This window comes from Equus przewalskii, chromosome 19 (genome assembly GCF_037783145.1).
Source record: "Equus przewalskii isolate Varuska chromosome 19, EquPr2, whole genome shotgun sequence".
Classification (NCBI taxonomy): Eukaryota; Metazoa; Chordata; class Mammalia; order Perissodactyla; family Equidae; genus Equus; species Equus przewalskii.
Window position 1 is genome coordinate 2,790,952 of NC_091849.1, and position 19,384 is coordinate 2,810,335.

Here is a 19,384-nt window from a genome sequence, read left to right on the forward strand (position 1 = left end):
ACAGTCCTACAGTTAAGGAATACTCAGCCTGGCAAAGAATCTCCTCGGAAAGTAACAATCATGACAAAACAACAATATTATTATCAGATTAATTTAATAGGAAAATTAATTTTCAAGTTTCACGAAATGCTGTATTATTAGATTCTTATCAAATAAGTATTATATCATTTCCACATATTCCTCTATAATTTTTCAATATTTGATTAGACAAATGAAATAAAAAATGAGACGTCACTGATTTCCAGATATATAATAAAACAAAAAGCGGTGTATGCTACAAGGCCAAGTTTCTTAACAGATATTAACAAAAGCCTTATATGCAGAACATTCCATATAGAATAATCCTATTTGTATGTTTAAGATAAAGATACTTGGGACATTTCTGAAGGAGTGTTAACGGGGGGCTTGAGGACAGGCTGGGACTCTGTGTGAGAGAGGGAACTTTTACTTTTCTCATTATACCTTCCACTACTGTTTACTTTTCTTCTAAATAAAAAATTATTACTTTTAAAATAAAATTTTAAAAGAAAATGATTAATATTGACAAAGAAAAAAGTAGTTCTGATTACAAGGTATGTAAATAGAGAATTTTTAGGGGGGATTATATTTAAATTTATCTTTTCATTCTACAACTAAGAATGCTTTTCCCTATCCTAATTTGATCCAAAACAATTGACTTCTATTTTTTTGCAGGTGGAAAAGTTTAGGGGTCAAAAGCACAGAAACCCAAAGAATGTGTATAAGCATGTTTGCGACTAAAGAGAAAGGGACTAGCATTTACTCAACAGACTCCTTGAGCATACCAAATGCTGTAGGCAAGGACAGCTGCCATCTTCCTTTTCCTTTTCCCTCTACTAAGGACACCCAGAACCACAAAATTAATTAAAGAAATGTTTCCGGCTGTTTGTTAACTTGTTTCCCTTTCAGGCAACGACAGGCTGGGTTCTTGTGCTTTAGGAGACCATCACGAGAATTTTTAACTTACACAATTATAAAATAAAAGTGTGCTGACACTAAAGATACCTTTATAAATCCATCACTTAAATCTTTCTTCATGACTTACTGGTTTTTAATTATGTGGCTAGTCACAGAAAATTTAATTGAAAAAGTTATAAGCATTACTAAATTATTGGGCATGAAACAACTTATAACATTGGATTTCTCAAGCTAAAAGGCTAAATGACAGTGAAATTTAATAAAACTTCTTAGAATTAGATTATACAGATAACTTATACTTTGTAAAGAGTACAAAAGTTCTGTAAAGATTTCTCATGCTTCAATAAATAGAAATAGGATAGGAGTACACGTTTTCTTATCAAAACCTAATATTTAGAACAGGAGAATTAGCATGTTGCTAACAGTCTCAACAACAGCTATGAAAAGGCAAGAAGCCAATGCAAACAGTTTTGTGAAAAATAGTGATAATTCCAAACGTAAGAACTAATCTCAAATTTATTTAAAAATATACTCTAGCAGCATAGTAATGTCTGGATGTCTGTGTAAATGGAATGTAAAGAAAGAATACTGAATATTCAACTGATTCAAAGTAAAAAATATATAGATTTTCACAAGCTGAGTCTGCATGAGTAAGAGTGGCTTCCAGAAACAAGCATTAGTTTGTTTATTCCTTTACATTCATATGGAAACTTCCTGATACCTAGCTTGAAAACATGCTTGATAAGACCTACCAGTGAAAATGGTAAAATTGGAGCACTGTTTAGTTTTTCATGTTGAACAAAAAAGGTAACAAAGTTAATAAGTAATTAATGCTGGATTTACATTTCTTCATTTATCGCTTCTGACATTCACAATAGTTAAAAATACATGCGAAATTTTCCCAGTCTATATAGTACATATGCACAATAGACATACAACATTTTGTTGTTATTAAAGAAATTCTCTTTTACAATTAACATATTTACTAACCTCTTCTAGGACTCTCATGATTGAAGAGAATGCCATTCACTGCAAAGAGATTATATGCCTCACGGAAGTTCACCACGATCCAATAGGCATAGAGTTTTGCTGCCCCTGTTGGAACAATTTTTTAAAAGCAAATAAAAGACTGAGTATTATAAAAAACAGGCTCTTTTATAAAAGACAGCGATTTACACTCATCTTAAACAAGTAACAACTTGCAAAAATTGTAATTGGTAATGTATCAAGATAGAAAAACACATGAATTAAAAGCCAAACACAAAATAAAGGTTCCTCTGCCAGCTAATCATGTGCAAAAAGAAAACTTAAGAATTTCCTACTTTTGCAATACCCATAGTTCTTTCTTTTACAATCTAACTGATTCAACTATAGTGTGCACAATACATCAGGTTGACCTTTCTTAGGTCTTATTCCCTTTTTCTAACTTTTAAGGAATTAGAAAGAGGAAAATACAGGATCTTAATATTCTAGCTGCTTTTAAATTTTATCACTGAAGCCCTTCTTGAATACTCTTTTTACAAATATATTAGATGTAATAGGCTTTTTTTGTTTGTTTTTTAAAGGTTTGAACTCAGGGAGACTTTCATCAGAAAAATAAAAAACATGAAACCTTATCTCTTCAGCACAATCTCACAACAGTTCACTAAAAAGAATCGTGTTGGGTCTAATTTTCCTTTTAAAGTGATCTGTAAGGAAGGGTTGAATAAACACGGATCGGTGAAGTGAGGTGGTAATTTCACCCTGGAGGCAATGGCAGCAAATACTTGCAGTTAGCAATGTATAAAGGTATGCTTCTCAACAAGTCTAGTCACTTTAGTCTATCTTAATGCTAATCTCACACCCAAATGACTTCAGCCAGGAGACACGAATACAATTAAAGCAGAAACACACACACCCCATCCCCACAGAGAACGCAGCACATGTGCAAGGCTGTGCTCACGCATTCTCACCATATGGTGACCGAGGATAAAAAGGAGTGGTCTCCTTTTGAGGTATTTCTTGCACTTTCCCATAAAGTTCACTTGTTGAGGCTTGGTAGAACTTCACAGAGTTGATAAGGCCACAGGTCTTAACTGCATCCAGGAGCCGTAAGGTGCCAACTCCATCAACATCTGCAGTATACTCAGCCAGGTCAAAAGAAATCTGGGAACAGAAAGTGAAGACAGGGCTACATTAACAGTAAAAGCAACACAGATGCTAACGGGGATAACAAAGACTTTTTACAATTTCACACACTCTGAAATGTTACGTTTGTGAGAAAATATTATTTTCTAATTGCAGAATAAGAGTGTGCATATCCTCTATTTCTAACATCAAATGGATGGAAAATACCTCAAGAAATACATATTAATTATCTATGGTAACATGAAGAACACTTTACATACATCGCCTCCTAATTTTAGGCTGATGTCCCTAGGGCAGTGTTTGTAAACCTCTGCTCCTCAGAAGAATCTGGGGTGTTCCTAAAAAGTTCAGATTGAAACAATCTCTTGGGGGTGGAGGCCTAGGAAATCCATATTTTTAATGTGTCCCAGTTGACTTGTATGCACAGAAAAGTTTGAGAACATGTGTTTTAGAATGCAGTCGATTTTAAAAAGAATTGCTTTATTTTCTAATTCCAATTAAGCTACAAGAATGACTTTTTAGCATATTACATTATATATAATCTTTTAATTATGAGACACACTGAATACAGAAGATGCTAATGCATATTGAATTGAATGACTTCAAAGAAGAGGCTGTTAAAAAATAATTCAATATTTTGTAGTTCTTTACTGTATTCTTTAAACAGTAAATATGACTGAAATGCATTTTTCTTGGGGTCGGCCCATTGGTGTGCGGTTAAGTTCGCACGTTCCGCTTTGGAGGCCCGGGGTTTGCCGGTTCAGATCCTGGGTGCGGACATGGCACCGCTTGGCAAAAGCCATGCTGTGGTAGATATCCCACGTATAAAGTAGAGGAAGATGGGCACGGATGTTAGCTCAGGGCCACTCTTCCTCAGCAAAAAGAGGACTGGCAGTAGTTAGCTCAGGGCTAATCTTCCTCAAAAAAAAAAAAAAGTAAATATGACTGAAATGCCTTTTTCTTAAATTGTTTGTAAACACAGTAAACAAATTAACCTAATATTCAAATCTCCTAAAATTAAGGCTGAAAAATCTGTTACTGGTTTATTCAGAGACCAAACACACTGGGGCAAAATGTAAAGATGCCTCCCTGATGTCCAGGGAGCGACCTCAGTCTTCCTTTGGAAACGCTGCTCTCTGGACTGCGTGAGCTGACCGGCCTTCATTACTGCCCAGCCCGCAGTGCGCCCCAAGCAGAAGCTGCAGCCCTGTCCACGTACAGAGTAGTTAGGTAATTTAGGCAACTGCTCACCAGGGACCTGACTAACACCGCTAAACTCATGGCATCTATGCATGTCAGTAAAGCTCAAGTGGTAGCCATGAGATAAAACAGAAAAAAAGGTGTTTCACCCACAATCTTTGAAAGCCAAGAAAGCAAAATTTGGGACTATTTTATTCTTTTTTAATAAAAGTTTATTGAGATAGAATTTATATTCCATAAAATTGACCCTTTTAAAGTTTATGATTCCGGGGTTTTTAGTATTATTCACAGCATTATGCAGTCGTCACCACCCTCCACAGGCGTACCTCAGAGATACTGCAGGTTCAGTTCCAGACCACGGCAATAAAGCAAATAGAACAATAAAGCGAATCACACAAATTCTTGGGTTTCCCAGTGCATGAAAGAGTTATGCTTACAGTCTAGCATAGTCATTAAGCGTACAAAAGCATTACGTCTAAAAAAACCAATGTGCATACCTTCATTGAAAATACTTTTGTGTTAAAAAATGCTGACTTCAGCGAGTCCTAATCTTTTGCTGGTGGAGGATCTTGCCTTGATGTTGATGGCCGCTGACTGACCAGGGTGTGGTTGCTGAACGTTGGGGCGGCTGTGACAATTTCTTAAAGTAAGACAACAATGAAGTCTGTGGCATCGATTGACTCTTCCTTTCATGAACAATTTCTCTGTAGCCTGCGATGCTGTTTGAGAGCATTTTACCCACAGCAGAACCTCTTTCAAAATAGGAGTCAATCCTCTCACACCCTGCTTGCCGCTTTATCAGCTAAGTTCATGTCGTATTCTAAATTCTTTGTCGTCATTTCAACAATCTTCACAGCATCTTCACCAGGAGCAGATTCCATCTTAAGAAACCACTTTCTTCGCTCATCCATAAGAAGCAACTTCTCATGTGTTAAAGTTTGATCATGAGATTGCAGCAATTCAGTCACGTCTTCAGGCTCCACTCCTAATTCTAGTTCTCGTGCAATTTCTACCATATCTGCACTCACTTCCTCTCGAACCCCTCAAAGTCATCCATGAGAATTGGAATCAACTTCCTCCAAACTCCTGTTATTATTGATATTTTGACCTCTTCCCATAAATTATAAATGTTTATAAGGCACCCAGAATGGTGAACCCCTTCCAGGAGGTTTTCAATTTACTTTGCCCCGATCCATCAGAGGAATCACTACCTATGGCAGCTATAGCCTTATGAAATGTATTTCTTCAATAATAAGACTTAAAAGTCAACATTCCTCCTGATCCATGGGCCACAGAACGGATGGCATGAAAACAACATTAGTCTCATTGTACATCTCCATCAGAGCTCTTGGGTGACCAGGTACATTGTCAACAAGCAGTAATATTTCGAAAGAAATCTTTTGTTTTGAGCAGTAGGTCTCAACAGTGGGCTTAAAATATTCAGTAAACCATGTTATAAACAGATGTGATGTCATCCAGGCTTTACTGTTCCATTTATAGAACACAGGCAGAGTCAACAGAGCATAACCCTTAAGGTCCCTAGGATTTTGGGAATGGTAAATGATCACTGGCTTCAACTTAAAGTCACCAGCTGGATTAGCTTCTAACAAGTCAGCCTGTCGTTTGTAGCTTTGAAGCCAGACATTGACTTCTATTGTCTAGCTACGAAAGTCCTAGATGACATCTTCCTCCAATGTAAGCCTGTTTCACCTACATTGAAAATCTGTTGTTTAGTGTTGCCACTCTCATTATCTTAGCTGGATCTTCTGGAGAACTTGCTTCAGCTTCTGCATCGGCACTTGCTGCTTCGCCTTGCACTTTTATGTTATGGAGACGGCTTCTTTCCTTAAACCTCATGAACCAATCTCTGCTAGCTTCAAATTTTTCTTCTGCAGCTTCCTTCCCTCTCTCAGCCTTCACAGAATTGAAGAGAGTTAGGGCCTTGCTCTGGATTAGGCTTTACTGAAGGGAATGTTGTGGTTGGTCTGATCTTCTGTCCAGACCACTAAAACTTTCTCCATATCAGCAACAAGGCTGTGTTGCTTTCTTATCATTCATATGTTCACTGGAGTAGCACTTTTAATTTCCTTCATTCACCACTTGGCTAACTGTTTGGCACAACAGGCCCAGCTTTCCGCCTATCTCAGCTTTTGACATGTCCTCCTAAGCTTAATCATTTCTAACTTTAGATTTAAAGTGAGGAATGTACAACTCTTCCTTTCCCTTGAACACTTACCAAGGCCACTGTACGGATATTAATTGGCCTAATTTCAAGACTGTTGTGTCTCAGGGAATAGAAAGGTCCGAGGAGAGGAGAGAGACAGGGAACAGCCAGTTGGTAGGGTAGTCAGAACACACACAACATTTATTGATTAAGTTTGCTGTCTTATATGGGTGCAGTTCGTGGTGCCCCAAAACAATTACAATAGCAACATAACTGATCACAGATCATCATAACAAATATAATGATGATGAAAAAGTTTGAAATATTGCAAGAATTATCAAAACGTGATAGAGACATAAAGTGAGCAAATACTGTCAAAAAAAATGGCACCAATAGACTTGTCCAACACAGGGTTGCCACAGACCTTCAATTTCTAAAAAACACAGTATCTGTGAAGCACAACAAAGTGAACTGCAATAAAATGACATAATTCCAGAACATTTTCATCATCCCAAAAGGAAACTCTGCACCCATTAGCAATCACTTCCCATTCCCCCACCCCCACCCCTACAGCCACTAATCTACTTTCTGTTTCTATGCATTTACCTATTCTGGACAGTTCATATACATGGACTCATATAATTTGTGGCCTTTTGTGATTGGCTTCTTTTGCATATCATATTTTTATTTCTCTTGGATATATCTAGGAGTAGAGTCATTTGGTAACACTACGTTTAACATTTTGAGGAACTGCCAGACTGTTCTCCTAAGTGGCTATACCATTTCACACTCTCGCCAGCAGTGAATGAGGGTTCCAATTTCTCCAAACCCTACCCAAGACTTGTTGTGATCTGCCTTCCTGATTACAGACATCATAGTGGGTGTGAAGTGGTATCTCTTGGTGGTTATTTTCTTCATTGTGATATAAATGATTACATTATATTACTTTCAGATGTAGGCTATAATGATTCAGTGTATGTAATATCGCCAAATGATCACCAGAGTAAGTCTAGCTAACCTCCATCACCATACCTAGGAACAAATTTCTTTTCTTATGACGAGAACTTTTAAGATCTAGTCTCTTAGCAACTTTCAAATATGCAATACAGTATTAACAATAGTCACCATGCTGTACATTACATCCCCATGACATTTATTTTATAGCTGAAAGTTTGTACCTTTTGACTCCCTTCGCCCATTTTGCTCACCCTCCACCCTCTGCCTCTGGCAACCACCAATCTCCTCTATTGACTAGCTCATTTTTTTCCAGAATCCACATGTAAGTGAGATCATACGGTATTTGTCTTTCTCCGACTTATTTCACTTAGCACGATGCCTTCGAGGTACACCATGGTAGGATTTCCTTCTTTTTTTATCACTGAACAATATTCCATTGTGCATGTATGTGTGTGTATATGTATATATAAACCATGTTTTCTTTATTCATTCATCTGTGGATGGACACCTACGTTGCTTCCATATTTTGGCTATTGTAAATAATGCTGCAATGAACATGAGGGTGCATATCTTTTCGAGTTGGTGTTTTCATTTTCTTTGGAATTGCTGGATCATATGGTAGTTCTATTGTTAATTTTTTGAGGGACCTCCATACAATTTTCCACAGAGGTTGTACCAATTGACATTCCCACCAACAGTGTACAAGGGCTCCCTTTTCTCTACATCCCCATTAACATTTGTTCTCTCTTGTCTTTTTGACAACAGCCATTCTAACAGACAAGAGATGATGTCTCATTGTGGTTTTGATTTGCATTTCCCTGATGATCAGCGATGTTGAGCACCTTTTCATGCACCTGTTGTTCATCTGTGTGTCTTCCCTGGGAAAATGTCTATTCAGATTCTATGCCCATTTTTCAGTCAAACTGGGGTTTTTTGCTATTGTGTTATGTGTGTTCTTTAAATATTTTTTATATTAACCCCTTATCAGATATATGGTTTACAAATATTTTCTCCCACTTTATAAGTTGCCTTTTCATTTTGTTGATGGTTTCCTCTGCTGTGCAGAAGCTTTTTAGTTTGATACAGTCCCATTTGTTTATTTTTGCTTTTGTTGCTTTAAACGTCAAATCCAAGTGTCATTGCCAAGACTGACGTCAAGGAGCTTACTGCCTATGTTTTCTTTCAGGAGTTTAATGGTTTCGGATCTTACGTTCAAGTCCTTAATCCATTCTGACCTAATTATCGTGTATGGTGTAAAATAGTGGTCCAGGTTCATTCTTTTGCATGTAGCTGGCCACTTTTCCCAACATCATTTATTGAAGAGACTGTCCTTTCCCATTGTATATTCTTGGCTCCTTTGTTGTAAATTAATTGAGCATATATGTGCAAGTTTATTTCTGAGCTCTCTATTCTGTTCCATTGATCTATGTCTCTGTTTTTATGCCAATACCATACTGTTTCGATTACTACAGCTTTTAATATAGTTTGAAATCAGGAAGCATGAAACCTCCAGCTTTGTTGTTCTTTCTCAAGACTGCTTTGGCTTCATGGTCTTTTGTAGTTTCATACAAATTTCTCATTGTGCTCTTGATTGGCACTTCCCTGATGATTAATGATGTTTAGCATCATTTCATGTGCTTATTGGCCACCTGTATATCTTATTTGGAAAGACATCTATTCAGATCCTTTGCCTATTTTTAGGTTGGGTTGTCTCTTCATTATTGAGTTGTAAAAGTTCTTTATATATTCTGGATAAAAACCTATAATATCTATATGACTTGTAATTTTCTTCCATTATAAGAGTTATCTTTTCACTTTCATTTCTCCCCTACCTTTAATAAGATATAATTGACATACAATATTGTGTAAGGTTAAGGTATACACTTTTCACTTTCTTTTTTTTTTTTTTAAGATTTCTTTTTATTTATTTATTTATTTTTTCCTTTTTCTCCCCAATGCCCCCTGGTACATAGTTGTATATTCTTAGTTGTGGATCCTTCTAGTTGTGGCATGTGGGACGCCACCTCAGCGTGGTTTGATGAGCAGTGCCATGTCCGCACCCAGGACTCGAACCAATGAAACACTGGGCCGCCTGCAGCGGAGTGTGCGAACTTAACCACTCAGCCACAGGGCCGGCCCCCACTTTTCACTTTCTTAATGGTGTCCTATGAAGCACATAAATCCAATTCATCTAATTTTTCTTTTGTTGCTTGTGCTTTTGGTGTCATATCTTAGAATGCTCTGCTTAACCCAAGAACATGAAGATTTATTTTCTTAGGTTTTATTCTAAGAAATGTATTTCTTACATTTAGGTCTACAATCCAGTTTTGTTAATTTTTATATATGGTGTGGGTTAGAGGTACATATTAATTGTTCGCATATAGGTGTCCAGTTGTCTAGCACCATTTGCTGAAAGGGCTATTCTTTCCCCATTGAATGGTCTTGGTACTGGGCCATTTTGTGCTCAGGAAAAGCTGTGCCCCACGTTGAGGAGAGACTACACTGAGCAGACCTCAGAAGATGGGTGTGTCAAAGCTCTGGGACCACCTGGAGGTATCCCTTATGCAGGCCACTCAACCACTCTTCCTGCCCGTAGTTTTCTCACAGTATAATGCCACAACAATAAATTTATAGGACACTTTACAATTCAAAAATGCCTTTGTTGGAGCTTTACAACAATTCTAGGGGAAAGAGAAACCAGGTCCTGAGGTTCAGAGGGACTGACTGGATAAAAGTCACATAAAAGGAGTAGCAGAGCTAGGACTGCAAACAGGTCTCTGCTCCTGCAATAGTGCTTGCCATGAAAGTAGGGCTCAGCCTTTCTGAGACACAGACTCTGTGAAGATCTCACGAAACAGGTCTCTGCTCCTGCAATAGTGCTTGCCATGAAAGTAGGGCTCAGCCTTTTTGAGACACAGACTCTGTGCAGATCTCACGAAAGCCCCAGACATACTGACAAGAAACAGAAATGCACATATATGTGAGTGTGCACGAATGCACACACAGTGCTGCCTGCAGCTTCTAGGAATTCATGAATCGCAGATGAAGAAACTCTGAACTAGATGATCGTTGAGATTCTTTCTAACACTAATTATCTTTCAAGCCAGTATTTAAATATTAAATATTTACATAAATGTTAAATATTTAAAAATTCATATCCAATAATATTTTCAATCTTTTTCAAGGGATTAGTCAAGTTTGAGCAACAAAGAGAATACTGGAGGTTTTTTTCTTTCTTTGGCTATTTTTTCATTTATATACACACTATCTAGACAGCCACATGGAAAGAATAGCTAGTATTTTTTGAGTATTCAATATGGGCATTTTGCACATATATAATTTAATCCTAAGAAGAGGGAAGCACTAAAACACAGCATGGAGGCTGGAGTAAGCGTTGGAGCCACATGTTATACTCATGCTCATTGTTACATATGCTGCATATATTATATAATCATATGTTACATTCATGATGAACCAAAAGTCCTCATGTAAGTGCCTCAGTCATTGAACATAGGATAAGAAGACTTTGCACAACTTAAAAGCTTTTATTATGCTGGGGAATCCAATTTAGATCATTAGTAGGTCCTTATTCAGAGGACATAAATCACAACAATTAAAAGCACTGAGGCTGAAGCAAGTAAATGACATAGGAGATTGGCGACAGGGAAGAGGACGGTGACATGTGTGCAGATTTTTAGGTAACTCCATCAAAAATTAAGCATATGTTTGATATTCAAAATGCTGGGGAATAGGATTGGCTGCTAAAATCTAATTGTTCTTAAAGTGTTTTATAATACAGAGTAACAAATTAAGTGACTTCCTTTGATAAGAACAAAAAAAGAAAGAGCCAATAGCACTTTGTAGCTTGATAAACTCCTAAGGCTTACAAGTGCGATTCTGAAATACACCAAAACATCAGGGGTCTGGAAAGTTAGATACAGCCCCTGGGCCAAATCTGGCCCCATGCCTGTTCTCCTAATAAAGTTTTATAGAAAAACAAGCACGCTCACTTACTTATGTGTCTCTATGACTGCTTTTACACTATAACAGCAGAGTTGAGTAGTTGTGACACAGAATGTATTTTCCACAAAAACAAAAATATTTACTATCTGGCCCTTTACAGAAAAAGCCTTCTGATCCCTGAACTAAACCATAGTTACATTTTGGAGACAAGATCGAGTAACTTTTTAAATTATCATATTTTCCACATTTTCTCCATACTACAGGATGCATACAGAATGTGTTTCCACTCACAAACAGAGCTACATTTTCAGGGGTACGGAAACCCAGTTAACAGCAGGAACTTATTTCACCTAATGAGAACAGAAAAATAAGACTGATTAAAAACCCTAAGCCTACAAAATATCACCCTACCTTCCCCTCTAGAAATATTTTCTTCGCTTGTCTTCTGGAATCCCACATTCTTCTAGTTCTCTTTCCGCTTTGTTGGCGGCAACTTTGCAGGCTCTTGTGCCACCGTGTCCCGCCATCTCCACTCTAACCCTGGGGCTTGGAGTTGGAGCATTTCTCCTCCCCATCCACTCTCCAGATGTCTCACTGGGGCCAGGGCCTTGAATCTGCCTCGCCCTGAGCAGTAGCCTCACATTTCTTCCTGTCTACTTGACATGCCTAGTATCTCACACTGAGCTGGCCCCAAACAGAATTCTTAATGTTGTCACCAAAACTTTTCTTCCCTTGGCCCCTCCCTCTGCGTAAATGGCTCCTATTCACCTACTTGCTCAAAACGAAACCCTAGGAATCATAGTTCCTCCTGTCTTTCACAGTTCACAGAGAGCTGAGCACTTCTCACCACTCCATCTCCGGGACCCTCATGTAAACTCCATCACCTTCACAGAAACTGCTGCAGAAGGCTTTATCTAGTCCAACTACAGTCCTTCCTCCCCTCGGGCCCCAAGTGCTTCCCGCCCTCATCGCCTACCACTCCCTTCTCTCACTAACGGTCTGCCTCTCTGGCCACTCTGCTGTCCTCAGATTGGTGCCGGCCCCTGCCTCGAGCCTTTCCACTTGTGCACCATCTCCCTCTCTCCCTCTCTGTTGAAATGTCATCCATCAAACAGGCCTTCTTTGCCGCCTTCTCCGTCTAAAAAACTCCATCGCTTGTCACCTCTCTTTTTATCCCTGCTTTCACACTGCTTCATTTCTTCTTCATTTTAATATTTATTTTATCTGTTTACTTATTTATTATCTATCTCCTCCATTAAAACGTTAAGTTCCCTGAGGGCAGGGATTTTTATCTTGTTCAATCTCCCCCATGAACAAAACATTGCTTGGCACAGTATCTGTTGAATGAACGAAGACAGAGTGTAAACTAATGAGGAACTTGAATGTCAAATATCAAAATAAAAATACAAAAACTAGTAGAAAAGAAAACAGGCTAGGAGAATGATAGGAGAAGGTTAAAAATGTAATAGTACTGAAATAGATAAAATTTCAAAGAGCAACAGAGACAAAACCTTACATAAATTTCAAAGCCTTAGCATAACAATTATGACAAAGGTTTAACAGTTAAACTATAAAGATGTAGAAATCTGAATAAAGAAAAACTAAGACTGTAATTAATGAAGAGGGTATAGGAGGTCTCGGTTGCTAAAATATCCCCACACCTCGCAGTGAGATATATTCATGGTAAGGCAAGGTCAGGGCAGCCTCCGAGGAAAGCAGTAAAGCCTTGAAGAACCAGAGAAAGATTTAAAGTCAGAGGAAAATAGTAAATTTAAGTTCAAATTAAAACAAATTGCTTTTATCAACATTCAAAGATATAAACAGATATCCCTAGAATTATCCCCATTTATGTATGAGTGGTAAATCACAGCCTTTCTTGAAACAAAAGAAAATTAAGAATGGTCCCCTAACGGGCTGTGAGGGACCCAGAGATAGGAAGTGAAGATTTGCTTTGTAATTCTGAACAGCCTACAGATCAGAATGTAAATTCTACAAGTGTATTAATTGTATCAGACTATTATGATGGCAGGCCTGGGCTCACTGTGCTAGGCCTTACATCAAATAAAGCAAATAATAATGATAATTCTACTATCCTTAAAGCCCTTCTGCCTCTTCAAAGTCATTATTAATACATGTTCCTTGTTATAACCACACGAAAATTGAGCAGAGATAAAGGAGGGCATTCTAACCAAGTAGGATGAGAAAAATGCATAGATGACAACAACAATTAAAATGTTATTTATATCAGATTATTACAAGAGAATGTGAACTGTGTCTGATTAGCAGTGGTTGTCATGTGGTGGTGACTGCAGTGTTCCCATTTTTACTTATTAAAAATGGTCACCAAAATGGAATACTTGAGGTCAGAAATTCTAGCCCTTGAACTTGAGATCTTGAATATTCCCTGAGAGATCAGTGATTAGAAACCGCACAGAAACTTTCCAGGCGAGGTCCACTGCCTCACTCAGGGGGTTCGCTAGTGTTCAAACTCCTTCTTACCTTGATCCTGAATCTCTCATGCTGATGCCCGAGGACCAGTTCTCAGGGCATAACCCTGCACCAAAGCTTAGCTTAGAACCTAAATGTTGGAATCCAGAGCAGAGCAGATGGCTCTCGTCACTAGAGGGTGTCCAGGGCAAGCAGTCTATCAGAACTGTTCCACAGGCTCTCCCTTGCACTTTCTCTTTACATACTGGACTCTGACCTCAAAATCCTGATGAAAGAGTGCACATTTTACAAATTCTAAAACCTACTAAAAGCAAAAGCTGAAGTGGACAAAAAACACAAAAATACTCCACTCTCCGTCACACATACACACACACACAGCAGACTGTAAGCGCCACAGGAGCAGAGACCTTGACTATCTCTGCTCACCATTAGACTCCCCAGAATGGCACACAGGTCAAAATGCACCTGAAGTTTAGAATGAAAAGCCATATGAAGAAAAGTTCTATTAATTTATAACAAAGGAAATGAAATATACATTTAACTATCCTACAAATGTTAATAGAACTATTTCTTCTAAAGTACAATTGGAAAAAAGTAGCAAAGAAAATTTTAATAAGGCAAAAAATTTCAAACATAACAGAAGAGAATTTGGTAACAAATTGATGAATAAGGCCTAACTTCCCTTAGGCTTTTCAGTTGAAACAAAAAGAAAAATACATGGAGTAATTTAAGGATAGGCAAAATTATCTATAAAATATGTTGTTGCCTCTCCAGGCCCTTATGGGTCAATGATGTCACCTCCAAGTTCCCTATGACTTGGCCTCTCGCTCCCTCCCTGGCTGCATGCCAGACCCACTGGCCCCACAGTTCCCCCAGTGAGCCCTACCTCACAGCCTGGGGGTTGCCCTTCTCTGCTCAGAAGATTCTGCCCCCAAATATTTGCATGGCTCTGATCTTGCCATCTAGAACAAATAGCTCCCTTCACTCCATTCCCTCCCTGCGTGCTTCTCTTTGGAGTATTCAGCACACTGGACTCTAAGTGCTCATGTCTTCATTTGTTTAGCCAGCTGGGAGCTTTGTTTGTTTTTCTTTTTTATTCATGCTTCTTACCACTTAGAAGAATATCTGTCACATAGAAAGTGCTCAAGAAATATTACATGAATGAATAAGATGGCATTAAGTCTGAAGTTCGGGCATGTCATTTCCCAATGACCTTATTATACAATTAATAATGGAGTGAACCTCACATATGAAGCAAGTTTGATTTTTAAAATCTCAATGAATGAGCCAAAGTTTCCTGGAATACAAATGTTGCCTCAGAGAAAGAGAAGATTGTTGCTGCAAAAGAACTGTACGTGGGAAAGATAACTAGAGACCAGAAGAAAACTTCCTCTAGCCTTGGATTTCAGAGACAGGAGGAGGCTCACAACACCAGTGAGCTGGAAAGGCCTTAGACCACACACGCAGCTGCACTGTTCACTGCTCCTCACGACTTTGAATCTGCAAGTGAAAGTTATTAATCAAGGAGAGTAACAAGAAAACATTACCTTCCATCGTAAACCAGTGTTTCCCAGTTAGCAGAAGGCCAGCAGAGCTGAGATTTACTTAGCAGACAGGACAAGACATAAATCTGTTTACTCTGTTTTATCACAGCCACAGTAGAGTGAAGCAGGTGTGGATCCAGAGGAACTGCAGCTCAGTGGGCAGGAAGGGCCTCCGCGAGGGGATCTAGGGAGGGGGCATCCCTGTACAAGGAGGACTTACCATAAGTAGCAGGGGGACAAGTCCTTGTCTGCCTGACAAGCATGGGGCGTGAAGAGGCTAGAAACTGGATGTAATAGGGATTAAGAAAGGCATGATTGACATGGTTACAAAGTATGTGTGTGTGGTGAGGTCAGGTAGAGAAACTTACAGGAGGGAGAGGTGACAAAGACAGATCAAAGACGGGCTCGGGAAGAGATGGCCAACATGAGCAAGTGGAGATGGGGGGATGTGAGGCATTCTAATGGATGGGTCAGCATGAGCAAAAGGCACTGGCCACGTTCGGGAAATAAGGAGTCTCCAGTTTAGATGGAGAAAAGTAAAGAAAACAGAAGAAATTAATTTTGTAAATACCAGCAGAGGCCTTATATGCCAGTCTACAGTTTGTTTAGCAGGCACTGGGGAGACAACAATGGTTCTAGAACAGAGGAATGGCATCATTTCACCGGGCCTTCTCTCTGTGTTCTAGACGCCAAGTCTCAGCTTTCATTGCCCCAGCCAAGGCCTGGCTCAGAATCTTTTATTCCTCACACTCATAAACCAAATTTTATATGATTTTTCCTCATTTTGCTGCAATCATATTTTTGTTCAAAAACATTATAATTTGGAACATCAAACAATCATAAGGGTGGCCGGCCTGGTGGCGCAGCGGTTGAGTTCACACACTCTGTTTCTCGGCGGTCCAGGGTTCACTGGTTCGGATCCCAGGTGTGGACATGGCACCAGTTGGCAAAAGCCATGCTGTGGTAGGTGTCCCACGTATAAAAAAAGTAGAGGAAGATGGGCATGGATGTTAGCTCGTGGCCAGGCTTCCTCAGCAAAAAGAGGAGGATTGGCAGTAGTTAGCTCAGGGCTAATCTTCCTCAAGAAAAAAAAAAACAATCCTAAGGTTATCACTCCAGAGTGATGAATTCTAGCCAGACTAAACAAATGTGACATCTTTGTTAGGCTCTGTATGCTTAAGATAAATTAATATGTAGCTGTTAACTTTTTTTAAATACTCAAAGTAGACTAAGGACTCCCCTAGGAAATCAGAACTTTCATCATATAGGACATGATAACAATTCCCAAATGTCCTGTGCTCCCCAACAACTCTGATGAGAGTCACAACAATACTACAATGCTTTTGTCTGTCTGTTCACTTCCCACACTGTAGAGGGCCAGGGTTCCCCATCCCTCATCCCTATTGCTAAGTACACAGGAAGACACGAAAATATTTGCTGAATGGATAAATGACATGTATTGAGTTGTTTCACAAGTTTACTTTTTACCCACAGAGGCAAACTGAAACTTTTACTAATCAGAGTAGAAAAGATATAGACTGCTTCACTACTAGAGTTTTCTAAACTTTTTGCTCTCATCAAGGGCACAATTCTGCTCTGGAAGGTCAACCATACTGTAATACCTTACTAAATCTGCTGGCTTTTCCCATTTACTGATACAGAAGGGCAGATGAGCTGTCCCAAGGACATTCCTTCAGTCTGAGAATCTTCGTTTCTGAAATGGTGGAGTTTTCATCCACTTCAGTGATGCCTCGGTGATCATAATTCCTTACCAGTTTCCATATCCTCCAAGAACCTCTAGCCCCATTCCTCAAAACAGTTCTTGCTTTCTCAATTAAGATAGGCTACAACTGGAAACAAAGATAACAATTACACTAAGTCTCTTGGTTTTGTAGAAAATCTCAGCCACATCAGACACCGTTTTCCTGTCCGTTTTACAGAGGTATATCAGCTGGTGATCAACACAGAAAAACCTGTCAGGATTTTTATATGAGAAAATGGCACCAGAAGTAACTATGAATTTTTCTAGAGTGATACTCACAGAGATTCTTTATAAATGAGCAGAAATAACAAGTAAGCTTATCTAATGAAGTTAATTACACTGGGATATGTAACCAAGGATCCACAGAGTCCATGAATAGAATTCAAGGGGGCACATGAATTTGAATAGAAAAATATATATCCTCATTTTCACTAATTTCTATCTGAAATTTAAAACTTCCTTCAATTTTGAATATAAGCAATGATCCTCAGTAGTTAAAGCACTATATGCAACTTTTTCATTAACAGAGATAATAGATACCGTAGCATAGTTGCTGCAGAGGTCTTTAAGTATCACTTGTGCCCACCACTGCTTTGAAGTTGCAGTGGTTACTAGACCCACTCCAGGTCTTGTTTTATAATATACTATGTCACATTATTATATCACAAACCAGGCGTTTAAATATTGTAACATTAATACATAGATATTTAGTCAGCCATTTGTCTCTGTGGGTTCCATATCCAAGGATTCAACCAACTGTGGATGAAAAGGCTTACAATGGTTGTGTCTGTACCCAACATGTACAGACATTTTTTCTTGTCATTATTCCCTAAACAATGCAGTATAACGACTATTTGTATAGCATTTACATTGTATTAGGTATTGTAAGAAATCTAGAAACAGTTCAAAGTATACAAGATGACGTGCATAGGTTACATGCAAACACTGTGTCATTTTATGTAAGGGACTTGAGCACCCTCAGATTTTGGTATCCATGGGGTCCTGGAACCAATCTCCCACGGATGCTGATAGACAGCTTTAGTCAGCTTCCTCTGTAATCCTAAGTGTTTTGCTTTATACTTTTAAAAACTTTATTCTGAGAATATTCACAGATGTCATCAGACTGCTGGAGAAGTCCATGACATAAGAAAGGTGAAGAATGTCTGCTCTGTATCTAGTGGTAGTGACCGAGCTTCAGCATTTGAGCATGTGCTTAAAGAAGAAAAGCCTCTACTTCTCTCTCAGAACCATATCCAGCCACAAAGAGCTCTTCATTAGCCATTTTGGATTCTGGATGGACACAACTTAAAGGCATTATTGTTACATCCTCAATTATTCTATGGTCTGAATCATTCAATAGATTCCTGGCCTTCATGACTAAGTATTAAAACTACATAAATAAAGTAAGGCATTCACGTGACACTGGAGTTGTACATATAAATCAAAAACAGAATAATGAAATTAGTTTTGAGATCTATTTTATAATTTTTCTAACTTTAATCTTCTGAACTATTTTGAACACACACATACAAAACGATCTAACGCTCTCTAAGCTCTCTGCTGGCAGAGGGCGATGGCACAGGAGTGAATAGAGGGATTACTTAAATCAGGGGTACTTAACCAAGAGCCTTAAAATATTAAACCAAGGGATTAAAAATATTTGTTGAAGATAATCCAGAGATGACTACCGGATTTAATTTTAGCTGCCAGTTACCACTCAGAGTACAGTAATTTGGAGTGCTGTCTGGACAGCTAAAATAATGAAAAGTTACTTCAATTGTGAAAAGTTACTTCAGAGGACAGAAACATAGCAAATATCTTGCAGTCTTCATTATTTAGTATAAAGTATAACTTTTATTTTATGACTGCTATAATTACATTTAGAATGGTCACTACAACACTAAAGTAGGCACAGAGCTCGTAACTGTGCATCTAAATGGCTAATCATTCTTTAGTTAACAGACCATCTGAACAAAAAAGATGACAACTTACTGAAATGGTTAAGTGAGTCTGAGAAGCTACAACATGGCCTTAGGTAGCAATAAGGGAGGCCTCAGTTATCCACATGAGAAGAGTTCATTAAGACAAAAAGTAGAGCTAAAACTTCTAGGCAGGACAAATAATGCAGTTTAAGAGTTAAGCCCACTGGCAACTGGGATATTCAAGTGTTTGCGAGTAAGTTATAACACAAGATTGACCAAAGCAACAATTTGTTACATGAGTAATAAACTGTTGTCCATCCTTCTTGCCTCCTATTTCTCTTGACTTACTCTTTCTTCCAAA

The 19,384-nt window shown here is 38.5% G+C and overlaps 1 protein-coding gene across 1 annotated transcript in view; it reads right to left on the reverse strand.

The window, feature by feature from the left end:
* The window catches only part of GMDS (GDP-mannose 4,6-dehydratase), a 649,017-nt gene that overhangs the window by 351,600 nt on the left and 278,033 nt on the right, over positions 1-19,384 (reverse strand). Inside the window, exons 5-6 of the mRNA XM_070583962.1 lie at positions 2,889-3,081; positions 1,927-2,031 (exon numbers count right to left, since the gene is read on the reverse strand). Of these exons, the coding sequence (XP_070440063.1) occupies positions 1,927-2,031; positions 2,889-3,081 (298 nt within the window). The remainder of the gene's footprint in view (positions 1-1,926; positions 2,032-2,888; positions 3,082-19,384) is intronic.